Source organism: Mus caroli, unplaced genomic scaffold (assembly GCF_978045245.1).
Source record: "Mus caroli unplaced genomic scaffold, Mus_caroli_1 scaffold_4, whole genome shotgun sequence".
Lineage (NCBI taxonomy): Eukaryota > Metazoa > Chordata > Mammalia > Rodentia > Muridae > Mus > Mus caroli.
The window spans coordinates 14,330,435-14,353,363 of NW_028227259.1; the positions used below are offsets into that span (position 1 = coordinate 14,330,435).

The following is a 22,929-nucleotide window of genomic DNA, read 5'->3' on the forward strand; positions in this document are numbered from 1 at the left end:
TTGAAGGAAGAGAGGGTAATCTGATCTGGTATTGGGTGAGGGAAAAGAACTGAAGCCCTTTGGGCCAGCAGAAAGAATGAAAACAGGCAACCTCAGGAGGTAGAAGGTTGGGGGGAATTTCCAAAATCACTAGAGACCTGGGAGGTGAGAAACTCTCAGGACTCAAAGGGAGGGACTTTAGACGAGATGTCAGACAGTAGGGAGAGGGAACTTATAGAGCCCACCTCCAGCAGAAAGATAGGACATCAAGTGAGGGATGGGGTTGCCATCCCATAGTCAAAACTCTGACCCATAATTATTCCAGTCTGAAAGAACTGCAGGGGTGGAAATGGAGAGGAGCCTGAGGAAAAGTAGGTGCAGTGACAGGCCCAAAGTGGGATCCAGCTCAAGGGGACACCCCAAGACACTATTACTGAGGCTATGGAGCACTTACAGAAAGGGATCTAGCATGACTGCCCTCTGAAAGACCCAACAAGAAGCTGAGTCAGATGAAGATATTTGCACCCAACCAATGGATAGAAGCTGCTGAACTCTGTGGTGGAATTAGGGAAAAGCTGGAAGAAGCTGAGGAGGGCAACCCTGTAAGAGGACCAGCAATCTCAATTATCCTGAACCCCGGAGATCTCTCAGACACCGGACCACCAACCAGGCAGCATACATCAGCTGATATGAGGCCCCCAACACATTATTATGTGGCCCCAGGGAGCTTAGCGGTCAGGTGGGATGGGGTGGTGAGTGGGGGGACCCTCCTCATGGAGATGGGTTGGGGAGGAGGTATGGGATATGAGTCAGAGGTGGATGGTGGGGGGGGGCGATAAAATCTGGAGTGTAAATAAGTAAGTAAGTAAAATATTAAATAAAAAAGAAAAATTTAAGTTTTAAAGATACTCACTTAACTAAATTATTTATTCATGTTTTGGGTACTTTGTCAAAATAGGAGCATCTTGCTTTGAACTTCACTCATCCATTATTGCTGTATAAGTTTCTCATGTGTATTTAATGAACTTGTGCTATGTTTGGAAATCCTGGAGAGAGACCCTGATTCTTCCGTAATAGTGTCATCACGGCCCTTACATCAGCCTACAGTTGACATGTGCGTAGCAACAATTACATACCTGCTCCATGGAAATACTTTTATAAATTACTGTTTGATTCCACTCGGGATTAAGACTTTTCTGGACATATTTAGTCCTTCTCTTGTACTCAACACTAAATTGGAAGAGAAGAAAGAGTTATTTTGACATTTTACCTTAACTGATGACTTCACAGTCAAAGTGAAGGACACACAGCATTTACCAGATCTTTTGTCTCACATCACTGTGTGATCATTTCACCTTCCAGTTTGAAATTCAATCTTAAATTGAGCACACCATGACAGTTTGAAATACATCGACTGTTTGGAGTTTCACTTGCACTAGTGAGTGTGCTTTTAAAGAAATTACTGAGTATTTGAAGTATACTATTAGGTTTTCCTGGATGCATGAGATATTTACATTAACTATATATAACACTGATATCTTTTTTGCTTCATAAATAATAATATAGTCTCGAACCTTCTAAGCATTTTACAACCAATCCTGACAGCAAAGCAAAATTGTCTTTTACCCTCTGAAGCATAGTGATATTAAGAGAAGGCTGTTGTGAGATACAAGTGTGATCTGACCATTTGCTGGTGGAAGTCCGAGTTCAGAGTCCTCAGCTGTATAGCTGGTTTGGACCCAACTTGGGCCACATTAGACCTTGTTTTGTTTTTAAGAAAGAAAGTAAGAATAAGGCAATAATTGGATTTACAGAGAAAAGGAAGACAAATGGAACACAACATGAGATTTCAAAAACCTCCCCAGAGGGACATTTGAAATTCCCTCTAAAGTATGGCATTTACAATAGTTATACAGCAGGTTTGAATGCTTTGTGCCACTAGTTTATGTCAAAATTAAAGTTAATTAATGGCTTCATTCATTGTAACTTGGGGCAGTTCAATGAATCCCCACTTCTTCCAAGGCCTCTGAGTAATCATTAGAAACATATATACTATACATTTAACAACTTATACTGAAAACCTGTACAAATTAAGTCTAGCAGCACATGGACAGCCAGAACCAGGCCAGTGGCTGGACTAGGAAATAGCTGACTGCTATCTGTGCTTAGCAGATGGTGATGCCATAGGCAAGGCTATCCTTAACTTTGTCTTTCCTGGATTTTCCATCTTAATTCACATCTTATTGATTAAACAACATTTTATTTCTGGTAGGTGTCAGTAATTTACTAGGAAGCCCTGATACTTGTCTAAAATTACAAATTACTTTTCCTTAAAGACAGCCAAGACTCCATACCTCTCCCACTCCAGGAGAATCTACTGCAGTTATTCTGCGATAAATCTCGAATATACATAAATTTCTGAAAGCTGTGATGTAATATGTCATGGAATTTGAGCCATGGAGTTTGTGTCTCAGCAAACCTCACATGTGATTCTAGTGTCCTCTTACTCTAAACATCTTATTGGATTGTATGACAATAAGAACAGGATTTGCTGAATGTCGTTCAAGATTTTAGACACTTCAAAAGAAAAGCTTACATAATGATTTTAACAAACAGAATTACCAGGGAGTTATGAGATCGTACATGTATTTTGCCCATAACTTTATCACTATTTAGTGAAGTTTAAGATATTATATATACACCCGGTGTGTTTCAATTCTCCTAATTCTGCTTTTATCACAGAGAATTTTTCCCACGTGTACAAAAGAAATGTATTTAAGAATATTTATCAATATTATTTCTGCTAAAATAATAAATGAATAAATAATGCTTGTGTATTTAACCACTAAAATATTAAGCAACAGGAAGAATTTAACTAAATTCTTGAAAATGTTTTGTTTAAAGTTTTACAGAAAAATAAACAGGTCAAAGTTAACCTAGCATGTGATTTTAAAATAATTTTAAATAATGGCATATATTAGTGAATACACTTGTATGTAAGACATATATATCAAAAAAGGAAAGCTTAGGAAGTATAAATATTAAATTCAATTTAGTTAGTATTCTAGGTGGGTAAGGTAGTAGTTTTAAGGAATCCAAGTGTACCTGTAATATATTTTCTATTATAAAAGCAAATGAAATAAGTATAGCAAAATGTTAAGATGATAATTAGATAGTAATCCCATAGGCATGTTTAAGGTGTAATTTTCAGTAAATGTGAAAGGTTTGATTCCCAAAATGGAAATTACTAGGCATGGTATGTCTCTTTTTCTTTTATGTTTGTTTGTTTGTTTTGATGATGGTATGGAAACAATTAATGTGGACATTTTCAAGTTAACAGTCGATAGTGCCCTATAGAGGAAACATAGCCATTCCTCTAGGCTGGTGTATTTAAGCCAGGTGAAGACTTACGGAGTTTTACACTTTTGTGTGACGTGGACTTAGTTATCGAAGTGATGAAAACATGAGACCACCACAGCAAGATCCAGTAATGTTATTATTTATTAAAGTTCTAAAATAGTGAATATATATATATATATACATATACATATATATGTATATGTGTATGTATAGATAGACAGATAGTTTAGAGAGATAGATAGATAGTTTAGATAGATAGATAGATAGTTTAGATAGATAGATAGGTAGATAGATAGATGATAGATAATAGATAGATAGATTCAGGTAAAAAGGACAAATGAAAGCAGGTTCTTTCATTAAGTTATAGCTATGCCTTAAACTAAAACCATTTATAGTGCTGCCATTTTCCAAAGGATTGATCAATCCTTGAACTTCCTTAATTCATAAAATATAAATAAATTCTAAATATTTCACATCCACACTTAGTAATTCTTGTCACTTCTACATCTAGAAAAAATATTAAACACCAGTTCTTTATCAGAAACCATGGATCTCTATCATGAAGGACAACTGTAATGGTAGTATATTATGATCATTATTGTTTTCATATCGAAAAGCAGTTCCCAGTCACATTGAAATAATAAATAACCTCAAGTTCTGACTACTTCCTAGGCAGAGCTCTAACTGCTTTGTATGTGCTAACTCACTGAATCTTAAAGGCTTCCTTAGAGAACAGGCTCCATTTATCATCTCATTTAGTAGGTAAGAAGGATTTAAGCTTAGACTCTAAGCCTTAGAGGAATTAAGATGAGCTTGTAAGGCTGCATGAGTATTAGGTGGTAGGATCAGGATTTAGGTATAAGAAACATTCCTTATTCTTTACTCTTAAGTATGTTATATGAAATTAACTTATGAAACTATCCAAAAGCATCACTTACGCATCTGTTTTCTTAATAGGCTTTATTAGTTAAAGTGTGCACCTTGTCTCTATAATAGAGTTCCTAAACCTCAATTTACATATAATACAAGTTATTATCACAACAAAAGAGATTAGAACATGTTTAGAATGGCATAGAGATAGTGTGAGTGGCATGGGGTATGTAAATTCTGTGTAACAATAGGTATAAATATTAAAGGTTTTTATCTGTTAACAGAATCAGAGGTAATCTAAGCTATTAATTAAAATTATATTAATAGAGTATCATGGTCTTACTGAATTTGATGCTCCAATTCTGTTCAGACTCAAGCCCCTTTCCACAGTTTTATTTTTTTGTTTGGGAAAATCATTTTTATTATCATTATCCAGCTTACCAAATGTTCTTCTACAGAGCATCTCCATAATATTTGTTTCATGTAATAGATGAAAATAACTGTACAAACTAAGGCACAAAAGTACACAGGACATCAGACATAAGAAAATCTAGGTATGCAATTTTCTGCCACCTGAATCTTTTATACTTGTTTACATTTATTTTCAAATATTTATATATCTGAAATGTAGAGTTCACGAACTAACAAATATTCTGCTTCTGAAGTCCTGTCAAGTAAAATGGAAGTGAGTTTAGCCTCATTTACAAACAGGAACAGTAACATCACTGTCTGATATTTATAAAACAAAGTCATATTTTTAATGAAGAAAAGTGTAACACACACGTGACTTAGAATGCTAGTTATTTGGTGAGCAGACCTTATGTCAGAGTAAGTCTATAAAGTCCCAAGCTGTTGCTTTTCAGACTGTGTTCATTCCGTGCAGTAAAGATCGGAACCCCAAACCCATTCCCTTTTGTTTGTTTGGGTTTTTGTTTTTGTTTTTTGTTTTGTTTTCTTTGAGACAAGGTTTCTCTGTGTAGCCCTGGATGTCCTGGAACTCTCTCTAGACCAGACTGGGCTTGAAATCAGCCTGCCTCTGCCTCCCAAGTGCTGGGATTAAAGGCATGAGCCACCACTGCCCGGTCCAAACCCATTCTTTGTATGTGGATTTGAGTTCTTGCCATTTCATACTGTGCATCAAGATTTGAAAAACTTATTTGCTTCAAAGTCATGCAGCATTTGTCATCATCAGAGCTACAGTCAGCCTCATCTCCACTCTTAAATCCTGTAACTCCCTACAGTGATATTCTGCTTTTTGTTTCTAGACTTCAATTTTCTCACTCTAAGAACGTTGCCTTCTTTCTTGATAGCGCCTTTTCCCTTTTCTTCTTGTTCAGGAAACAGCAGCTGCTTATAGTAGCCATGCACAGCTCAGCATATCTCTGACTGGGCATTAGCAAGCATGGACTTCTTATTTTTTTTTTTAATGCTTTGATAGCGAGTTGAGGAATCATTTGTGTTCTCACAACATCACAGCAACACTAAGATCAGAACTCCAGAGTCTGCTACTGTAATGTCCCTTCTTGTTTTTGTTTTGTTTTGTTTTTTAAACATTTTTTTGCCATATGCTGTTGTTCTTCGAATTTCTTTCCCCTGTCAATCTCAAGTTTCCTGTGTTCATTGTTCTCTTTTTGCCTCTTAAGGGGGTGAACTGGGTGTCCTGTTTAGGCTTCAGCTACTCTTCTTGACTTTCCAATTCTCTTCTTTCCATCCACATGTTGACCCCTTTACTAGTCCTGAGCATGGGTTTGGATCCTGATTGAATGTATTCTAATCTATGATTTTCTAACCTTGCTTCTAGATCTTGACTTCTTGTTTCTGATTCTGGGTTGAGACTATTTTGATCCCTATCCCTAGGTAAAACTTCTCATTTCTAGGATGGAAATTTTCATGGGATGCAGATGGTGAGTGACTTCTGCCTCAGGATGACTTCTGTTCTGCGTGCTGTCTTCATTTGTGATGGATTTACTTGCTCCCTTATTTATTAGAAGACTGTTCTTTGACATTGTGTGTCTGACTTCTGTCTTAGCGGATTCATCTTTGGATCACATCCTCTTGCTTTTATTATTAAATAGGCTTCCTGTTCGACTATCTGAGATTGCAGCATCTTCAATTCAGCCTCTCTGCTCTTTAGTTCATCCTTTGCTTCTTCTCCAGCATCTCACTCTGTGTTTATGTCCTTCATTATCAGATTCTGAATTATGATCTTCAATAATAATGTTTTGAAGCTCTAGAAGAAAGGAATACCCTTGAAGGCTCCCTTTTCTTTCTCTGCCTGGAAATGTCTTTTCTTGGGCTATTTATCTTGTTCTGCATCACTAGCCTGACAACCTGATTAACCTTCTTTAGTAGAAAATAAAGAGGTATTAAAAGAAAACCAACCAACCAAACAAACCAAATAAAATCCCCCCAAACATGTTCTGCCTCTCAGTATTTATCCCCTGAGCTCCAGAGCACTGGAATTACAGACACTTGCCATCACATCCAGTCAAGTCCTGTCTTCAGTGAAATTTTGATAAGAGGCACACAATAGGTTGGAGTCTAGGCAGCTAAGGTAGTATCTCTGCTTAGCACAACCAACAATAGAGGCCAATAGGAAGCTTTAATACAGACTACATTCCACAATAAACAAATACAAAACTAAAAAACATTTTTTTTTTGGAGACAGGGTTTCTCTGTGTAGTCCTGGTTGTCCTGGAACTCTCTCTGTAGATCAGGCTGGCCTTGACCTTAGAGGTCTACCTCCCTCTACTCCCAGGTGCTGGACCTAAAGGCTTGTACCACCAGTGCCTGGCTAATACCATTTTTATTATTTAAGAATTTCAAATGTGTGTGTATATGAATATAGAATGTTTTGATTAAATCACATTCCATCCTCTCCAATTCCTCCCCTCTCTATGCTTCTCTTACCCAAATTTATGTTTTTTTTTTTTCGTTTTTTTCTTTAACACAGAGAGTTCATTCAGTGTTCCCTTTATGAGTATGCATGTAGGACCATCTATTAGAGATGGGTAGCCTCACAAGGCTCATATCTGAGAAAAGCTGACTCTCTGTTACTCAGCAGCCATTACTAGCAGTACCTTCTCGGCTAGGCTGAGAATTCTTGAACTATCTATCCATGCTGGGCTTTTGATAATCTGCTGCAGGTCTTGTGCCCTTTCCACAGCTTTTATCACCTCATTTTATGAATCAAAGCAATCCTCCAGCAGATCTTTTCTGGTTTTACTTCTTTTCCTCCTTCAGTTAATTAATTAGTCTGTAGGCAGCATGCTATTACATACCCCAGGCTGACCTTGAACATGGGACCCTCCTAAATAATTTCATTGTTTTATATTTCCTGAAGAGTCTTCCTTTTAAACACTTGTTTACAGTGACCACTTTCTGGTTATCTTGTGCATGATACTACAGTACTGTTGAAACTTTATACAGTTGATAAATTATCACAATTTAAAAAGCTATGCTCAAATGTCTACATTCCAATACATGGCCAGCTAAATTAGGGTTCTTGAGGATAAGCATAAATTAAACCTGCAGGGAAAAAAGAGGCTGGTCTCCTTTGCCTTTCTTGTTAGAGGGGAAAGCACATTAATGACATCACATTATGGCAATTAGGTCATGTTAATAATCAAAGATTTATAAATATATGAAATGCAAAATCAGTTCATCAAGTGAACATGGCAATTTCATTTTACAGCATGAGATAGGGGCGGGACTGGGCAGAGTGGAGGGAGGAAAAACTGGTGAGAATGTACTATATGCACAAAGAATAAATTAAAAGAAAAAGGAAAAAACCTACAACTGTGAGTCTGATACATTTTAAATCTTTCAAAATAAAGTCAGGCTTGGACATCATATTCCAATATTTGTTTCAAATGACAACACTTGTATGCTAACAAAGGTGTTTAAAGAATGTCTAGCCAGTCATTGCACTTATAGTTATAATGATAATTAAGACTTGTCAGAATCATGGCAAAACATCATTAATGAGAAAACTTCAGTTTTCCAACAGGATGATAAAAGAAAAGTGTGAGTGTGTGGGGAGGGGGGCTTTTCAGTATGTGAATTTCCTTTTTAAAGTTACCACAGCATATCATAATTGAATCAACAAGGACATAGGGCATTTGCCATCTTTCCTTGGCCTTTTCTCTTCTCTATCTCCCCTGACCTCATTCTTTTCATAGCATATGGGTATATTTAGATGAAGCTGTAGACAACTAAATAAAAATGAGAAGATAAAACTGTATCCGTGTGTATTTATTAGTGTAATAGGACTTTCATTGGTTTATTCATTTTTATTATTTTAATTTTATGTGTCTGAGTATTTGGCATACATCTCTGCCTGTGCACCACCTGTAAGCTTAATGTACACAAATGTTGACCCTGTGACTGGTGTTAGAGAAAGTTGTGAGCCACCACGAGGGTGCTGGAAACTGAGTTCAGGTCCTTGGGAAGAGCAGCTTGTCTTCTACCTGCTGAATAATCTCTACATCCCTCATTATATTAATCTTAATACATTGTATTTTTTATTGAGGAAAGTTTATTTGCCTTTCTTGATATTACTGCAAAACTATTTTGTATAACTGAATATTTACATATACATTTTGTCTCAAATTATTTAAGTGTCATTTTCTACTATTATCAGAAGTAATAATAACACTTGCAACTTACTGATTATTATGGGTCAGACACTATGAGTCCCACTTTTGGTTTATCATAAGCATATCACATATGCACATGCACACTCATACCCACGAGGAAGTTTATTATTATTATTATTATTTTCATTAATTATGTAAGGGAACAGTTCTCTCATGGCTTCTAAGTGACAATGCTGAAATTCAAACCCAGGTTCTTTTTTTTTTTTTTTTTTTTGGTTTTTCGAGACAGGGTTTCTCTGTATAGCCCTGGCTGTCCTGGAACTCACTTTGTAGACCAGGCTTGCCTTGAACCCAGAAATCCGCCTGCCTCTGCCTCCCAAGTGCTGGTCTTAAGGTACCCATTTCCTGGCTTCCATGGTCATTTCAATTCCCTCTGAAATTGATAATTTTCAAAGATACAATGAAATTATATATGGATAATAACTTGGCTTTTTAACCTTCCAAATGGTAATCAAAATAGACTATGCTCATTGAGTCATCGCAATCAGTATTCAAATATGCTCCCCTATAGATTAAATGCAGAAAATCACCACCCTGATAATGCTCCATCAGGAATCTTACACAAAAGGCAGGGAGATTATGAATAAGGAGACTGACAATGTGTGTTCTAAACTGTAACAATCTATGAAATGGAACTAATTTCACGTATCAGCACAAGCAACTCAGATTATGTCCACAAGAGAAAACTAGCCACCATGGTGTCTATGTTCATAGGTTGTTAATGATAGGGCTCTAAGGGACGAAGATGCTGAGTACTAGTAAGGGTATGATGATAGATCCTAGTGTTGATGTTAGTATTAATGTCTTAAAAATCAGAAACAGTTTATTTTGGGTCATAGCTTTCCAGGATTAATAAAAATATCATATTTAAATACTACAACATTGACTATACAGCTGAGACTAAAATCCTTACCATCCTATTAGCAAAAATGGTACATGACCAAAGTGGAAATTGCTGGTTTCCTTGGAGACTCCATTGTGTTATTTGATGTTTTTCTGGAACCTGCCTTATGTGGGGATGCTTTGCTGAAGAAGATACATGAGAGGATGTTTTGCTGAGGCACACAAGAGAAAATGTGTGATTTTGGAAAGAGGATAAGCAGAACCAACTGACAGTGAATGATGCTTTTGCATTGGTTTGCCTTGATACACATTGTTGGTCTTTGCTGATCATTACTTGTAACTTCATAGAAAGAAATGCCCAAGAACTTCCCATGGTTTTCTGGCTACTTCTTGCAGCTTCCATGGAATTGTGCCAATTCAGCAGAGCCTCATGGTTTCTTCTGGATTGAGCTTCTGCTACTGATTTGTGTTTGGTGTTTGCCAATTAGACTGGACTGCTGCTACTGATTCATGTTTGGAATTGTCCCAAAGAACTACTTCTAAACATGTCTACACCCACTTTGTCCTGTTAAACACCTTTCTCCCTTGCCTTTGGTCTGTGGGTTAGAAGGGAAGTTTAAACATTTAAGAACCCTAACTAAAGTAGGTTTTGAAAATTCTAAACCTACACATGAGTCTCTCTAATTAAATAACACACTTATTTTATAGGGCAGCGGTTGATGGGCAATGGGATATTCTGGGTTATGTCTTGACAGGTAGTCTAGGTTGGTAAGATGGTGAAGCAGCCTATAATGAATCAGAGAAGTTCCTACTACTAAAATCAAAAATGACTGTCTCTGTGATTACTCAGACATTATAGTAAGCTGATATTTACCTTCCAGTCACTTTGTGGAACAAAAGATATAAAATCATGAAAACATTACAGTGGCAAGTAAGGAAAGAATAGATCTGACATTACATTTAAAATGAGAAACACACCTTTCCTATTTCTTCATTTATAATAAGAAATGAGGATAGCTTAAACTTTGACTATCACATAAGCAGGTAAATAAGATTCAGCATATAAAATACAAGTGAAAACTGCAATTAAATTCAATTTTAGGGTGAAATGTCCTTATCTTTCTTTTCTATTTTTAATATTTTCTATTTTTTCTACTGCACATTGGTAAGAACTCTTTGCTGCAGGCCTAATTCAACCGACATTTATTTGGAGAAAAATAAAATTATATCCCAAATTGAAGTATTGGTCCATGTACGTAAAAACTCACAGAGTACAACTCTAGGCATAACAGTGTAGTTGACACGGAAGGAAAACTGACTGTACCTTGCATTCTGGACAACCATGACTTGACTGTATTGATCCAAGAAGCCAGAGTGAAGTATACAGCAGGAAAGAGGGAAAGACAGGAAGAAAAAAGTTACGAATAGAAATAGACAGGAAATATGAGAATAGCAATCACAGAAGCAATATAAAATGCAACTGAGTTGAGGCAGAAGATATACTGAACTACAGTGAACAACACTTAGATGTCTAATAAGTGCTTTTTGCATACTTACTCAGTATTTAGTGATTAACTAATGTTAGGCTGGGAATCCAACATGTTAGCTACCTAAGAGCTGAATCCTGCCTTATGAGGAATAGTTAGAAGAAGGTAATACGACAGTAATTGTATTAGGTGTGCATTCATTGTCCATTTCATTAAATATTTTAAATAATTTGCAGCTAAGTATTATAGAACAGGCTGAAGTATTCAGTTACCTATCTATCTGTTCAACTTATTCAACTTTCCAACTCAATCACGCAATGCATAGATATAAGAATTCTTGTGTACTATAAAAGATGACAGTGATGCTACTGTTATGGAAGATGGAATATAAATTAATCCATTTAAAAACACAGAAAAAATCCTTAAGAGTAATTTTCCATAACTTCTTAATAAAAAAACAAAAATTGTCATAAAAAATCAAAATAAAGATTTTTTTATCATTTGTTTGTTATTTTTGTCATACTCCCCTCAAAGGATGTGGCAAGATTGTATGTGCGAATATGTAACTCTCATTGTAAGATTTACATCTTCAATTATATCTGCAAAGTTCTTTATGATCATAACATATGCAAATGTAACATAAACTCATTAATTAAAATAATCTTAAAAGACTCTCTTTCCTGGAACATGTGGCTATTTTATTGATTTTATGTAGAATTATTGATGATTTAAAAATGCTTAAGAAACTAAAATCAGATCAACCATTAACAGCAGTTCTAACTTTGTAAAAAGAACCTCTTGCAGCCGGGGTATGCAATTAGAGCCTGTATACTGTTTGTCGTATACTGCCTCTGGATTACCCGATTTGCTTTTATTGACAAACTGAAAATTATGACTGTGCTCTCAGTAAAATGGAATATCAAAGAATCTGGAAGCTGCCAGTGGTGACTGACTGAATAAAGAGCAGATTCATTGCAGTGCAAAATGTAAACATGGCTCTTCAGGCAAACCTCATGCTCAGAAAACACTTCCACTTCGTTTGTTTGCTTTTAAATCTGTTGGCACTTTACAGCACATAAATTATTTTTGAGGAATGTTTGTTGTGCATTGATACCGTGTTCTACAAACACCAATTAGGTTCTCAACCAACTAAAAACCTTAAGAAAAGTTTTGTTAAGGAAATTATTTGTGAATTTTATTTGAACAACCTAACTATACTATATGCTGAAAATATACTTTATTTGCAAAAAGTATTAATTGCTAGGATTTCTTTCAAAACAATATGGATGTGGGAAATATGTAAGAGGAAAAGTGAACTCTAATTGGCTAGGAAGTGAAAACTTTTTAAGATAAAGGATGGTCAGTTACTGTACTATTTTGCTGTACTTAACAGTTTCCAAGCAAAAGTCAGTACTCAAGTGTCACCTCTACATTAAAGAAAAATTAAACCAGTGCTCCTACTAGCTGAGAAAGTTTCTCAACATAACTCCATTTGTTTACTGCTCATAGTTATACCACATTAGCTTGAGCAATATAAACAGCTTAGATAAAGTATAATGATTTATAGAGGTCAAATCTATGTTTTCAAACCTTTTTCAAGTACTCATTGATATATCAGAACGCTGGTATTAACATTAATTATGTGATTAGTTATTATATATCCTTAAAGAAAACATATCACTTATTTAGTATTTTTATTTGCTGTTAGGGAATGAAAGACTCAGTTATGTGAAACACAAACTCTGCCATAAAGTTAGACCCAAAGACCAATGAACTTTCTTCATATCAACAGAGTATACATCCCACAAAAGAGTAAATGAAACATCTTTAGTTTATATAGCAAAGTCATTGCTTCAAATGTTATTATTTGTCACTATTTTTGACAAATTGACTTGGAAATGTGTACATAAATAGGGTTTCATAAAAAGTCATTTAGTGACCATCAAAATATAGGATAATAATACATATATTTTGTAAAAATAAACAGTAAAGAAAGTTGATATTCTAGTGAATTTAGGGAAACAAGCTGTAGGCATAATATTTTTGAGCACTGTGTAAAGGTTATCCTTGTGTTATTCAAATACTAATTTCACTACCCTACTATCTTGTTACAATCCAGACAGAGCATTGTAATGCTTAAGTCAAGAATATCCTGTCTTAAGTTTGTGTAAACAATTTTTATCATTTATTCTCTGCCTTGTCAACAAAAGCTGATCACCCAATGGTTGGGCAGAAGAGAGAATAAGCTGGAACTTCTGCCAGACAAGGGAAGGACAGGGGCCAGGGTAGGGGAGTGGGGAGGGGGGTAAGGGGAGTTGGGGGTAGGGAGGGTGGGTGAAGGTGGGAGTGGGTGGGCAGGGAGTTAAAAGCAGGAATCCATGAGAGCTCAGCTTAAGCACAGAAGGCTCTAAATCATTTGGCTGGGAGGAAGCCAGATTAGTTTAGGGGATGAAGATAGATCAATTGATTGCTCTGGTACAGAGGTAAAGCTTGCTATAAATCTTGTTCTGTTTGTGTCATTATTTGAGAATTAGCTAAGATTTAAAATAAAGCTGCCATATTAATTTACTACATACATTTACATGAAAATTAACGTTTGTAACATGTTAGTACTTGAAATCTGCTACAAGTTCTTAAGAGATTTTAGAGTTACAGTCTGACTACGTGACACAAGAATGTTTCTCCACAATAAAAATGCTGCTTGCTCTCATGGAGAATGGCTTTATTGTGACTTCTGCTCTCACCATTGGTAACATAATTTAAAATTTTAATTCAACCTTATCTACTAATTGGAGATGAATATGATGGCAAAAAGTAGACTAAGGACAGTGTAAGAAGGACAATCCAGGTTAGGCTTGTAAATAAAGGAACGGAAGATAATATCAGGATTGCTTAGAATGTGAGATGAAATACTGCGAAGACAGTGCCTTGCACTTACCCTCGTCCTGGAAGTAAGTACACCTTAACAAATGGGTCAGAGTAGCCATTGTTGTCTCTGGGCACTAGGTTTCTTGCTTGAAGAATATGTATTATAAGATTTCCAAGATCATAGTTGATTTGAAGCTTTAAGGTGTAGAAAGCAATTCCAAGAAAAAATAAAAACAAATGAAATAGTATCAGTTAATATTTTACTAATTCTTTTAACATTTTATAATAAATAACCTTTTTCATCTCAATTTTATTTGAAACTAAGCTCTTAATGTACAATTTAACTGGAAGGTCTTAGGCAAATCTGGATATGTAGTAAATATGCTGTTTATGTTTACTGGATTCTGCACAGTGAAGAGTCTTGGCCTAGCTATAATTCTCTTAGAAGAAAAATCAAGCCTTGAAGATATGGGCACAGGGGAAAAATTCTTGAATAGAACAGCAATGGCTTGTGCTGTAAGATCGAGAATTGACAAGTGGGACCTCTAGAAACTGCAAAGCTTCTGAAAGGCAAAAGACACCATCAATAAGACAAAAAGACCACCAACAGATTGGGAAAGGATCTTTACCTATCGTAAATCAGATAGGGGACTAATATCCAATATATATAAAGAACTCAAGAAGGTGGACTCCAGAAAATCAAATAACCCCATTAAAAAATGGGGCTCAGAACTGAACAAAGAATTCTCACCTGAGGAATACCGAATGGCAGAGAAGCACCTGAAAAATGTTCAACATCCTTAATCATCAGGGAAATGCAAATCAAAACAACCCTGAGATTCCACCTCACACCAGTCAGAATGGCTAAGATCAAAAATTCAGGTGACAGCAGATGCTGGCGAGGATGTGGAGAAAGAGAAACACTCCTCCATTGTTGGTGGGATTGCAAGCTTGTACAACCACTCTGGAAATCAGTCTGGCGATTCCTCAGAAAATTGGACATAGTACTACCGGAGGATCCAGCAATACCTCTCCTGGGCATATATCCAGAAGATGTCCCAACCGGTAAGAAGGACACATGCTCCACTATGTTCATAGCAGCCTTTTTTATAATAACCAGAAGCTGGAAAGAACCCAGATGCCCCTCAACAGAGGAATGGATACAGAAATTATGGTACATTTACACAATGGAGTACTACTCAGCTATTAAAAAGAATGAATTTATGAAATTCCTAGCCAAATGGATGGACCTGGAGGGCATCATCTTGAGTGAGGTAACCCAATCACAAAGGAACTCACACAATATGTTTTCACTGATAAGTGGATATTATCCCAAAACTTAGGATACCCAAGATATAAGATACAATTTGCTAAACGCATGAAACTCAAGAAGAATGAAGACCAAAGTGTGGACACTATTCCCCTTCTTAGAATTGGGAACAAAACACCCATGGAAGGAGTTACATAGACAAAGTTTGGAGCTGTGATGAAAGGATGGACCATCTAGAGACCGCCATATCCAGGGATCCATCCCATAATCAGCTTCTAAACGCTGACACCATTGCATACACTAGCAAGATTTTGCTGAAAGGTCCCAGATATAGCTGTCTCTTGTGAGACTATGCCGGGGCCTAGCAAACACAGAAGTGGATGCTCACAGTTAGCTATTGGATGGATCACAGGGTCCCCAATGGAGGAGCTAGAGAAAGTACCCAAGGAGCTAAAGGGATCTGCAATCCTATAGGGGAAACAACATGATGAACTAACCAGTACCCCGGAGCTCTTGTCTCTAGCTGCATATGTATGGAAAGATGGCCTAGTCGGCCATCACTGGAAAGAGAGGCCCATTGGACTTGCAAACTTTATATGCCCCAATACAGGGGAATGCCAGGGCCAAAAGAATGGGAATGGGTGGGTAGGGAAGTGGGGAGGGGTATGGGGGACTTTTTGGGATAGCATTGGAAATGTAATTGAGGAAAATACGTAATAAAAAAATATTCAAAATTAAAAAAAAGAAAAATCATACACTAAATATTTATTATATTTTCAAGATTAAGTTTTAGTTTCTCTTTCTATGCTACTTCTTATAAAGTAAGAGACTAGAATGGTACTAACTTACTCTTTTGACTTTAGAAGCTGAAGAAGAAAGAAGAAAAAATATTTCTACAGTACTTACTGGCTGATCACATTGACGTCAAGGAACAAGATTTATAATTCAGATAAACATTTGAGAAACTGTACCAATTAAAAATCATTGAGCTTAGTATTTTTCTCTTTCATAACTGAAGTGTTTTTTTGATGTCATTCTGATTACATCTTAATTACCTTTACGTTTTTCCAAGAAATGGAAATGGAAGCATCTGTATTTCAAAGTGGGAACATATGTATAAAAATACTAACTTTTAAAAATAATTCATATATCTAAGGTATGTATGATTTATTTTTAAAAGTTAGTATTTTTAGATGCAATGCCTTACAGTGGGGAGAGGGAACCTGTAGAGTGCACCTCCAGTAGAAAGACAGGGCATCAAGTGGAGGGATGGGGTTGATATACCACAATGAAAAACTCTGACACAGAATTGTTCCTGTCTGAAGGAACTGCAGGGACAAAAATGGAGAAGAGACTGAGGAAAAAGAGGTCCAGGGACAGGCCCAAATTGGGATCCAGCTTAGGAGGAGGCTCCAAGGCCTGACAATATTACTGGTGCTATGGTGTGCTTACAAACAGGGACCTATAGTGACTGCCCTGTGAAAAGTCCAACAAGCTGCTGAAAGAGTCAGATGCAGATATTTACACCCAACCAATGGACAGAAGCTGCTGATCCCTGTGGTTGAATTAGGGAAAAGCTGGAAGAAGCCAAGGAGGAGGGTGACCCTGTAAGATGACCAGTATCTGAGAGATCTCCGGGGTCCAGGTTAATTGAGACTACTGGGATTAAAGGCGGACACCACCACTCCTGGCCATAGTTAGCTTTCTTTGGAATTCATGCCCAAGTGACACTGCACCTAAGCTGTTTCTCATTGACATAGGAACCTTCATGTACCTCAAGTGACTCAAAATTTCCCCACTTTCATAAAGACCTTCAAGGAGCTCAGGTGTCAGACCAGAGGAAACATCCCACACAGAGGTTCCAGTGCCTACATCTTTATGCTTACCATTCTGTGTGTGCCATTGCCATAAGGCGCTGCACAGGAAAATAAGTGAAACACCATCTTCAAGAATATTTAAGTTCAGTGGTTCTCAGCCTGTGCAGTTGTGATCCATTCAGCAAACCTCTATCTCCAACAATATTTACATTACAATTCACAACAGTAGCAAGTTACAGCTGTGAGGTAACCATAAAAACAATTTGATGGTTGTAGGTCACCTCACCATGAGGAACTGAATTAAAGGTCACATCATTACAAAGGTTGAGAACCACTGTTAACTGCTCACAGGTGTTGTGTCAGGGTAAGTTTCAACTTCAGAATGAAGTTTTACTGCTGAAGGGTAAGACAAAGGAGAGTAAACAACAAGAGAACATCAAGCCAAACAGAAACAGTAAGCATCAGTCTAAAGGGGAAAAGTTTAAAACGTGGTAGGAGAAAACTATTAAGAATCAAAAGTTCAAGTATTTCCTGTGTTGCCTGTGGAATGATGAAAGACAAATCTGGTGAAAACTCTTAACATTGGCAACCAGCAAAAAAAAAAAAACCCCAGCAAGATCAGGATTGCATAGTAAGTGGGCTCATTCCCACAGTTCCTTCCAGGAGAGGTGCCTTGGAAAACACTCCTCTGCATTACTGCTTCACTTTAGCTTTTATCTCTGTGTGTGAAGGACCCTAGAGGCTTTCACCAGCCTTACACCCACCTGCTTTGGGTCAAGGCTGGGCCAAGTTTCATTCTCCACCAATAGAAACATTCTTGAGTAAAAAAATTCTCAGAATGTACTGACCCCCAAGTAGAGTTCAAGTGTGTGCCATGTTTGCTAGCCAATAGATTTAAAGGTCAATATGCTTAGCCAGTAAGTCTGAACTGTAACCTTGCTGATGCAACCTGTGCCCCTAAAAAGTATAAAAACTGGTTGTAGTAGCTATCTGGAGTTGCCTTCTAGTCACTCCCCTTGAGGGACTAATTGAAGGTCAGCCTCTTGCTTTTGCATAGATCTGCATTTAGATGTCACACTTGGGGCATCTTGAAGTAAGTACCACTGACTGAATGACAGAGGTCTTACATGAGCAGAGTCACTTTGCCGGTTTTCCAATCTTTGTACCTTTGCCACTGCAATAATTTCTGTCAGCAATTGACACATGGCTTCTTATTACACCCCACCCCCGTCATCAGTCTGCCTCTTACTATATAGTGTGTGACACTCTGCTATACTATGTGAGGGACAATTCCCACTTGCTTGCATCCAATGTTCTTTCTGGAAGCACAGCTTCTCAAAGCTGATTTTGTCCTTGTTTGATTCTGAGTGTGACAACTTTTGGGGTGCTACTGCTGCCAGTCACACACTGTCTCCTGTATCTCTGCTATCCTTTGAGTCCCTTATGAGGATTTACATTATGTTGGAGACATACCAGATTTTCCTTACTGGAACCTTGCTGTCCCTGGTAACTAATTTGTCTTGTGTTAATTCTATGTTGTGATAGTTCTCATCTATCTTAAGTTACATTTTGATATTAACCAAAACCAAATCTTAAAACTATTTTACTGTGACTCGTGCTAAGATATAAACTGTGATAGTGCAACATTCAAGTATAGAAGTATACACAGAACTAAAGCTTAAATTTTCTGTACTTTTTATTATATTTTCCAGCCAAAATTCTTTCAGTTGATCTTATAAAAACAAAGTTTTAATGACCTACAGTATGATGATAATTTCCCTAGGGTAGTTGTTTATCAATTAATTATAAATCATTGACTTAACAAAAGACATTGCTTGATTAGTATATCTTGAAAAAATGGCCTTCAGGTGTTTGGAAGGAGAAGCTGTTTGTGTGTGAAGCACACTCAAGTGCCATCTCATTGAGGTTCAGCATGCACTAAGTACTATTCAGTCTGGAACTTTAAAGCTGTGGCTGGTTTCCATGCACACATACATCTAAACAACATGCTATTACATTGTGTTTCCTATATAGTTTTGTACATATTGTAGAAAATGAAAGAACCAGACAGACTTTTAGAAATTTAAATAGATCAATGTTAAGACCAAAACAAAAAGGTGATAGAATGATGTCATGCAAAGCTTTCCATACCTGAATCTCTCCTGTAATTGGATGAGACGCAGTCTTGGACACATCAGTAGGCTGAAATAGTGAAGACCACATGCTACATTAATAAACAAAGTACTCATAGGTGGTCTACTTTTAACTGTCTTTCGAAATTCACTTATGTTATAGCACACTGCCTGCAAAATACATTTTACCCATTTGGTTGCTCCAGAAGTAAAGTACGTGCTCATAGTTGCTTAATTTTAGAACACATAAATCTAGTTTTCATTTGGAAAAACCTGTTTTATAGCCATGTTTTTATGTCAGCAGTATTTTCAATTACTTAGACAAAACTGAATACATTTAGTTTAAAGTATTTAGAGATTTTTGAAGAGCGACATAGTAATGAAACTGTTTAAATAAGACTGCCTCGGAATACAGAAGCTGGTGTGTAAGTCATGGTCTGTGCCTCTCTCCTTCTAGCTCCCTGCACGGTGAAAACACCTAAGCAACTTTTTTCTATGACCAGACTGCCTTTAATTTATATTTATCTTTTCAGATAAGTTTTCATTTTCCTCATAACTCTTTAAACAAATAAATCTTTCAAAGCGGGTTAGAAAGTGTTCTAGCAGCCAGGCATGGTGTCACATGCCCTGAATCCTAGCACTTATGAGGCAAAGGTGAGTGAACTGCTGTGAATTCACGGCCAGCCTGGTCTAAATAGTGAGTACCTGGCCATTTAATTCTATACAGTAAAACTCTGTCTCAAAATAAACTGATAACTAATAAAATTAAAGAAAGAGATTTTGTAAGCTAATTCACGCTCCTTAATGAATGCTTTCTTATGAACTTGTTACATTTCCATATGTCTCTGGCCCCAAGTCTATCATCAGTAAGAGAAGTCACCTAAGTGGAGTGGCAGCCATCTTTACATATCATTCCTATCTACTTATAAGTATGAAAAGCTGACTTTGTTTTAGTAATTGAATGGAAAACTGCAATATCTACTATAGTATCTTTGTATACTTGTTTAGTTACTTTTTTGAGATTTATTCATTTTATTTATATAAGTACACTGTTGCTGTCTTCAGACACACCAGAAAAGGGCATTGGATCCCATTACAGATGGGTGTGAGCCACCATGTGGTTGCTGGGAATTGAATTCAGGACCTCTAACAGAGCAGTCAGTGTTCTTAACACTAAGCCATATCTCCAACATTTAGTTACTTTTTAAATATAGTTTTGTTGTAGGATGAGCACAGTAAAAAATAACTCTATTATCTTGTTTTAAAAGCTACCAAAGAATAAAATTAACTCAAGTTCTGGTGAATTTGACTTACAGGTGTTCAAATCCATATCATTTAATGTTTAGGTCACTTTTTTTAAAATTTTTAATATTTTTATTACATATTTTCCTCAATTACATTTCCAATGCTATCCCAAAAGTCCCCCATAGCGCCCCCCACTTCCCTACCCACCCATTCCCATTCTTTTGGCCCTGGCATTCCCCTATATTGGGGCATATAAAGTTTGCAAGTCCAATGGGCCTCTCTTTCCATTGATGGCCGACTAGGCCATCTTTCCATACATATGCAGCTAGAGACAAGAGCTCCGGGGTTCTGGTTAGTACATCATGTTGTTCCAACAATAGGGTTGCAGATCCCTTTAGCTCCATGGGTACTTTCTCTAGCTTCTCCATTGGGAGCCCTGTGATACATCCAATAGCTGACTGTGAACATCCACTCCTATGTTTGCTAGGCCCCAGCATCGTCTCACAAGAGACAGCTATATTTGGGTCCTTTAAGCAAAATCTTGCTAGTGTATGCATTGGTGTCAGCATTTAGAAGCTGATTATGGGATGGATCCCTGGATACGGCAGTCTCTAAATGGTCCATCCTTTCATCACAGCTACGAACTTTGTCTCTGTAACTCCTTCCCTGGGTGTTTTGTTCCCAATTCTAAGAAGGGGCACAGTGTCCACACTTTGGTCTTCATTCTTCTTGAGTTTCATGCGTTTAGCAAATTGTATCTTATATCTTGGGTATCCTAAGTTTTGGGCTAATATCCACTTATCAGTGAATACATATTGTGTGAGTTCTTTTGTGATTGTGTTACTTCACTCAAGATGATGCCCTCCAGGTCCATCCATTTGGCTAGGAATTTCATAAATTCATTCTTTTTAATAGCTGAGTAGTACTCCATTGTGTAAATGTACCATAATTTCTGTATCCATTCCTCTGTTGTGGGACATCTGGGTTCTTTCCAGCTTCTGGCTATTATAAATAGGGCTGCTATGAACATAGTGGAGCATGTGTCCTTTTTACCGGTTGGGACATCTTCTGGATATATGCCCAGGAGAGGTATTGTTGGATCCTCCGGTAGTACTATGTCCAATTTTCTGAGGAACCGCCAGACTGATTTCCAGAGTGGTTGTACAAGCTTGCAATCCCACCAACAATGGAGGAGTGTTCCTTTTTCTCCACATCCTCGCCAGCATCTGCTGTCACCTGAATTTTTGATCTTAGCCATTCTGACTGGTGTGAGGTGGAATCTCAGGGTTGTTTTGATTTGCATTTCCCTGATGATTAAGGATGTTGAACATTTTTTTCAGGTGCTTCTCTGCCATTCGGTATTCCTCAGGTGAGAATTCTTTGTTCAGTTCTGAGCCCCATTTTTTAATGGGGTTATTTGACTTTCTGGAGTCCACCTTCTTGAGTTCTTTATATATATTGGATATTAGTCCCTTATCTGATTTAGGATAGGTGAAGATCCTTTCCCAATCTGTTGGTGGTTTTTTTGTCTTATTGATGGTGTCTTTAGCCTTGCAGAAGCTTTGTAGTTTCATGAGGTCCCACTTGTCAATTCTCGATCTTACAGCACAAGCCATTACTGTTCTATTCAGGAATTTTTCCCCTGTGCCCATATCTTCAAGGCTTTTCCCCACTTTCTCCTCTATAAGTTTCAGTGTCTCTGGTTTTATGTGAAGTTCCTTGATCCACTTAGACTTGACCTTAGTACAAGGAGATAGGAATGGATCGATTCGCATTCTTCTACATGTTAACAACCAGTTGTGCCAGCACCATTTGTTGAAAATGCTGTCTTTCTTCCACTGGATGGTTTTAGCTCCCTTGTCGAAGATCAAGTGATCGTAGGTGTGTGGGTTCATTTCTGCGTCTTCAATTCTATTCCATTGGTCTATTTGTCTGTCACTATACCAGTACCATGCAGTTTTTATCACAATTGCTCTGTAGTAGAGCTTTAGTTCCGGCATGGTGATTCCACCAGAGGTTCTTTTATCCTTGAGAAGAGTTTTTGCTATCCTAGGTTTTTTGTTATTCCAGATGAATTTGCAGATTGCACTTTCTAATTCGTTGAAGAATTGATTTGCAATTTTGATGGGGATTGCATTGAATCTGTAGATTGCTTTTGGCAAGATAGCCATTTTTGCAATGTGGATCCTGCCAATCCATGAGCACGGGAGATCTTTCCATCTTCTGAGATCTTCTATAATTTCTTTCTTCAGAGACTTGAAGTTTTTATTATACAGATCTTTCACTTCCTTAGTTAGAGTCACGCCAAGATATTTTATATTATTTGTGACTATTGAGAAGGGTGTTGTTTCCCTAATTTCTTTCTCAGCCTGTTTATGCTTTGTGTAGAGAAAGGCCATT

The 22,929-nt window shown here is 37.1% G+C and overlaps 1 protein-coding gene across 3 annotated transcripts in view; it reads right to left on the reverse strand.

Annotated features, from left to right (window-relative positions):
• Nucleotides 1–22,929, reverse strand: part of Pclo (piccolo presynaptic cytomatrix protein) — a 359,262-nt gene that overhangs the window by 70,445 nt on the left and 265,888 nt on the right. For all 3 annotated transcript variants that reach the window (XM_029477261.2, XM_085836473.1, XM_085836472.1), the window contains exons 14-17: nt 19,304–19,354; nt 14,136–14,260; nt 11,035–11,061; nt 1,116–1,209 (exon numbers count right to left, since the gene is read on the reverse strand). In XM_029477261.2, the coding sequence (XP_029333121.2) occupies nt 1,116–1,209; nt 11,035–11,061; nt 14,136–14,260; nt 19,304–19,354 (297 nt within the window). The remainder of the gene's footprint in view (nt 1–1,115; nt 1,210–11,034; nt 11,062–14,135; nt 14,261–19,303; nt 19,355–22,929) is intronic.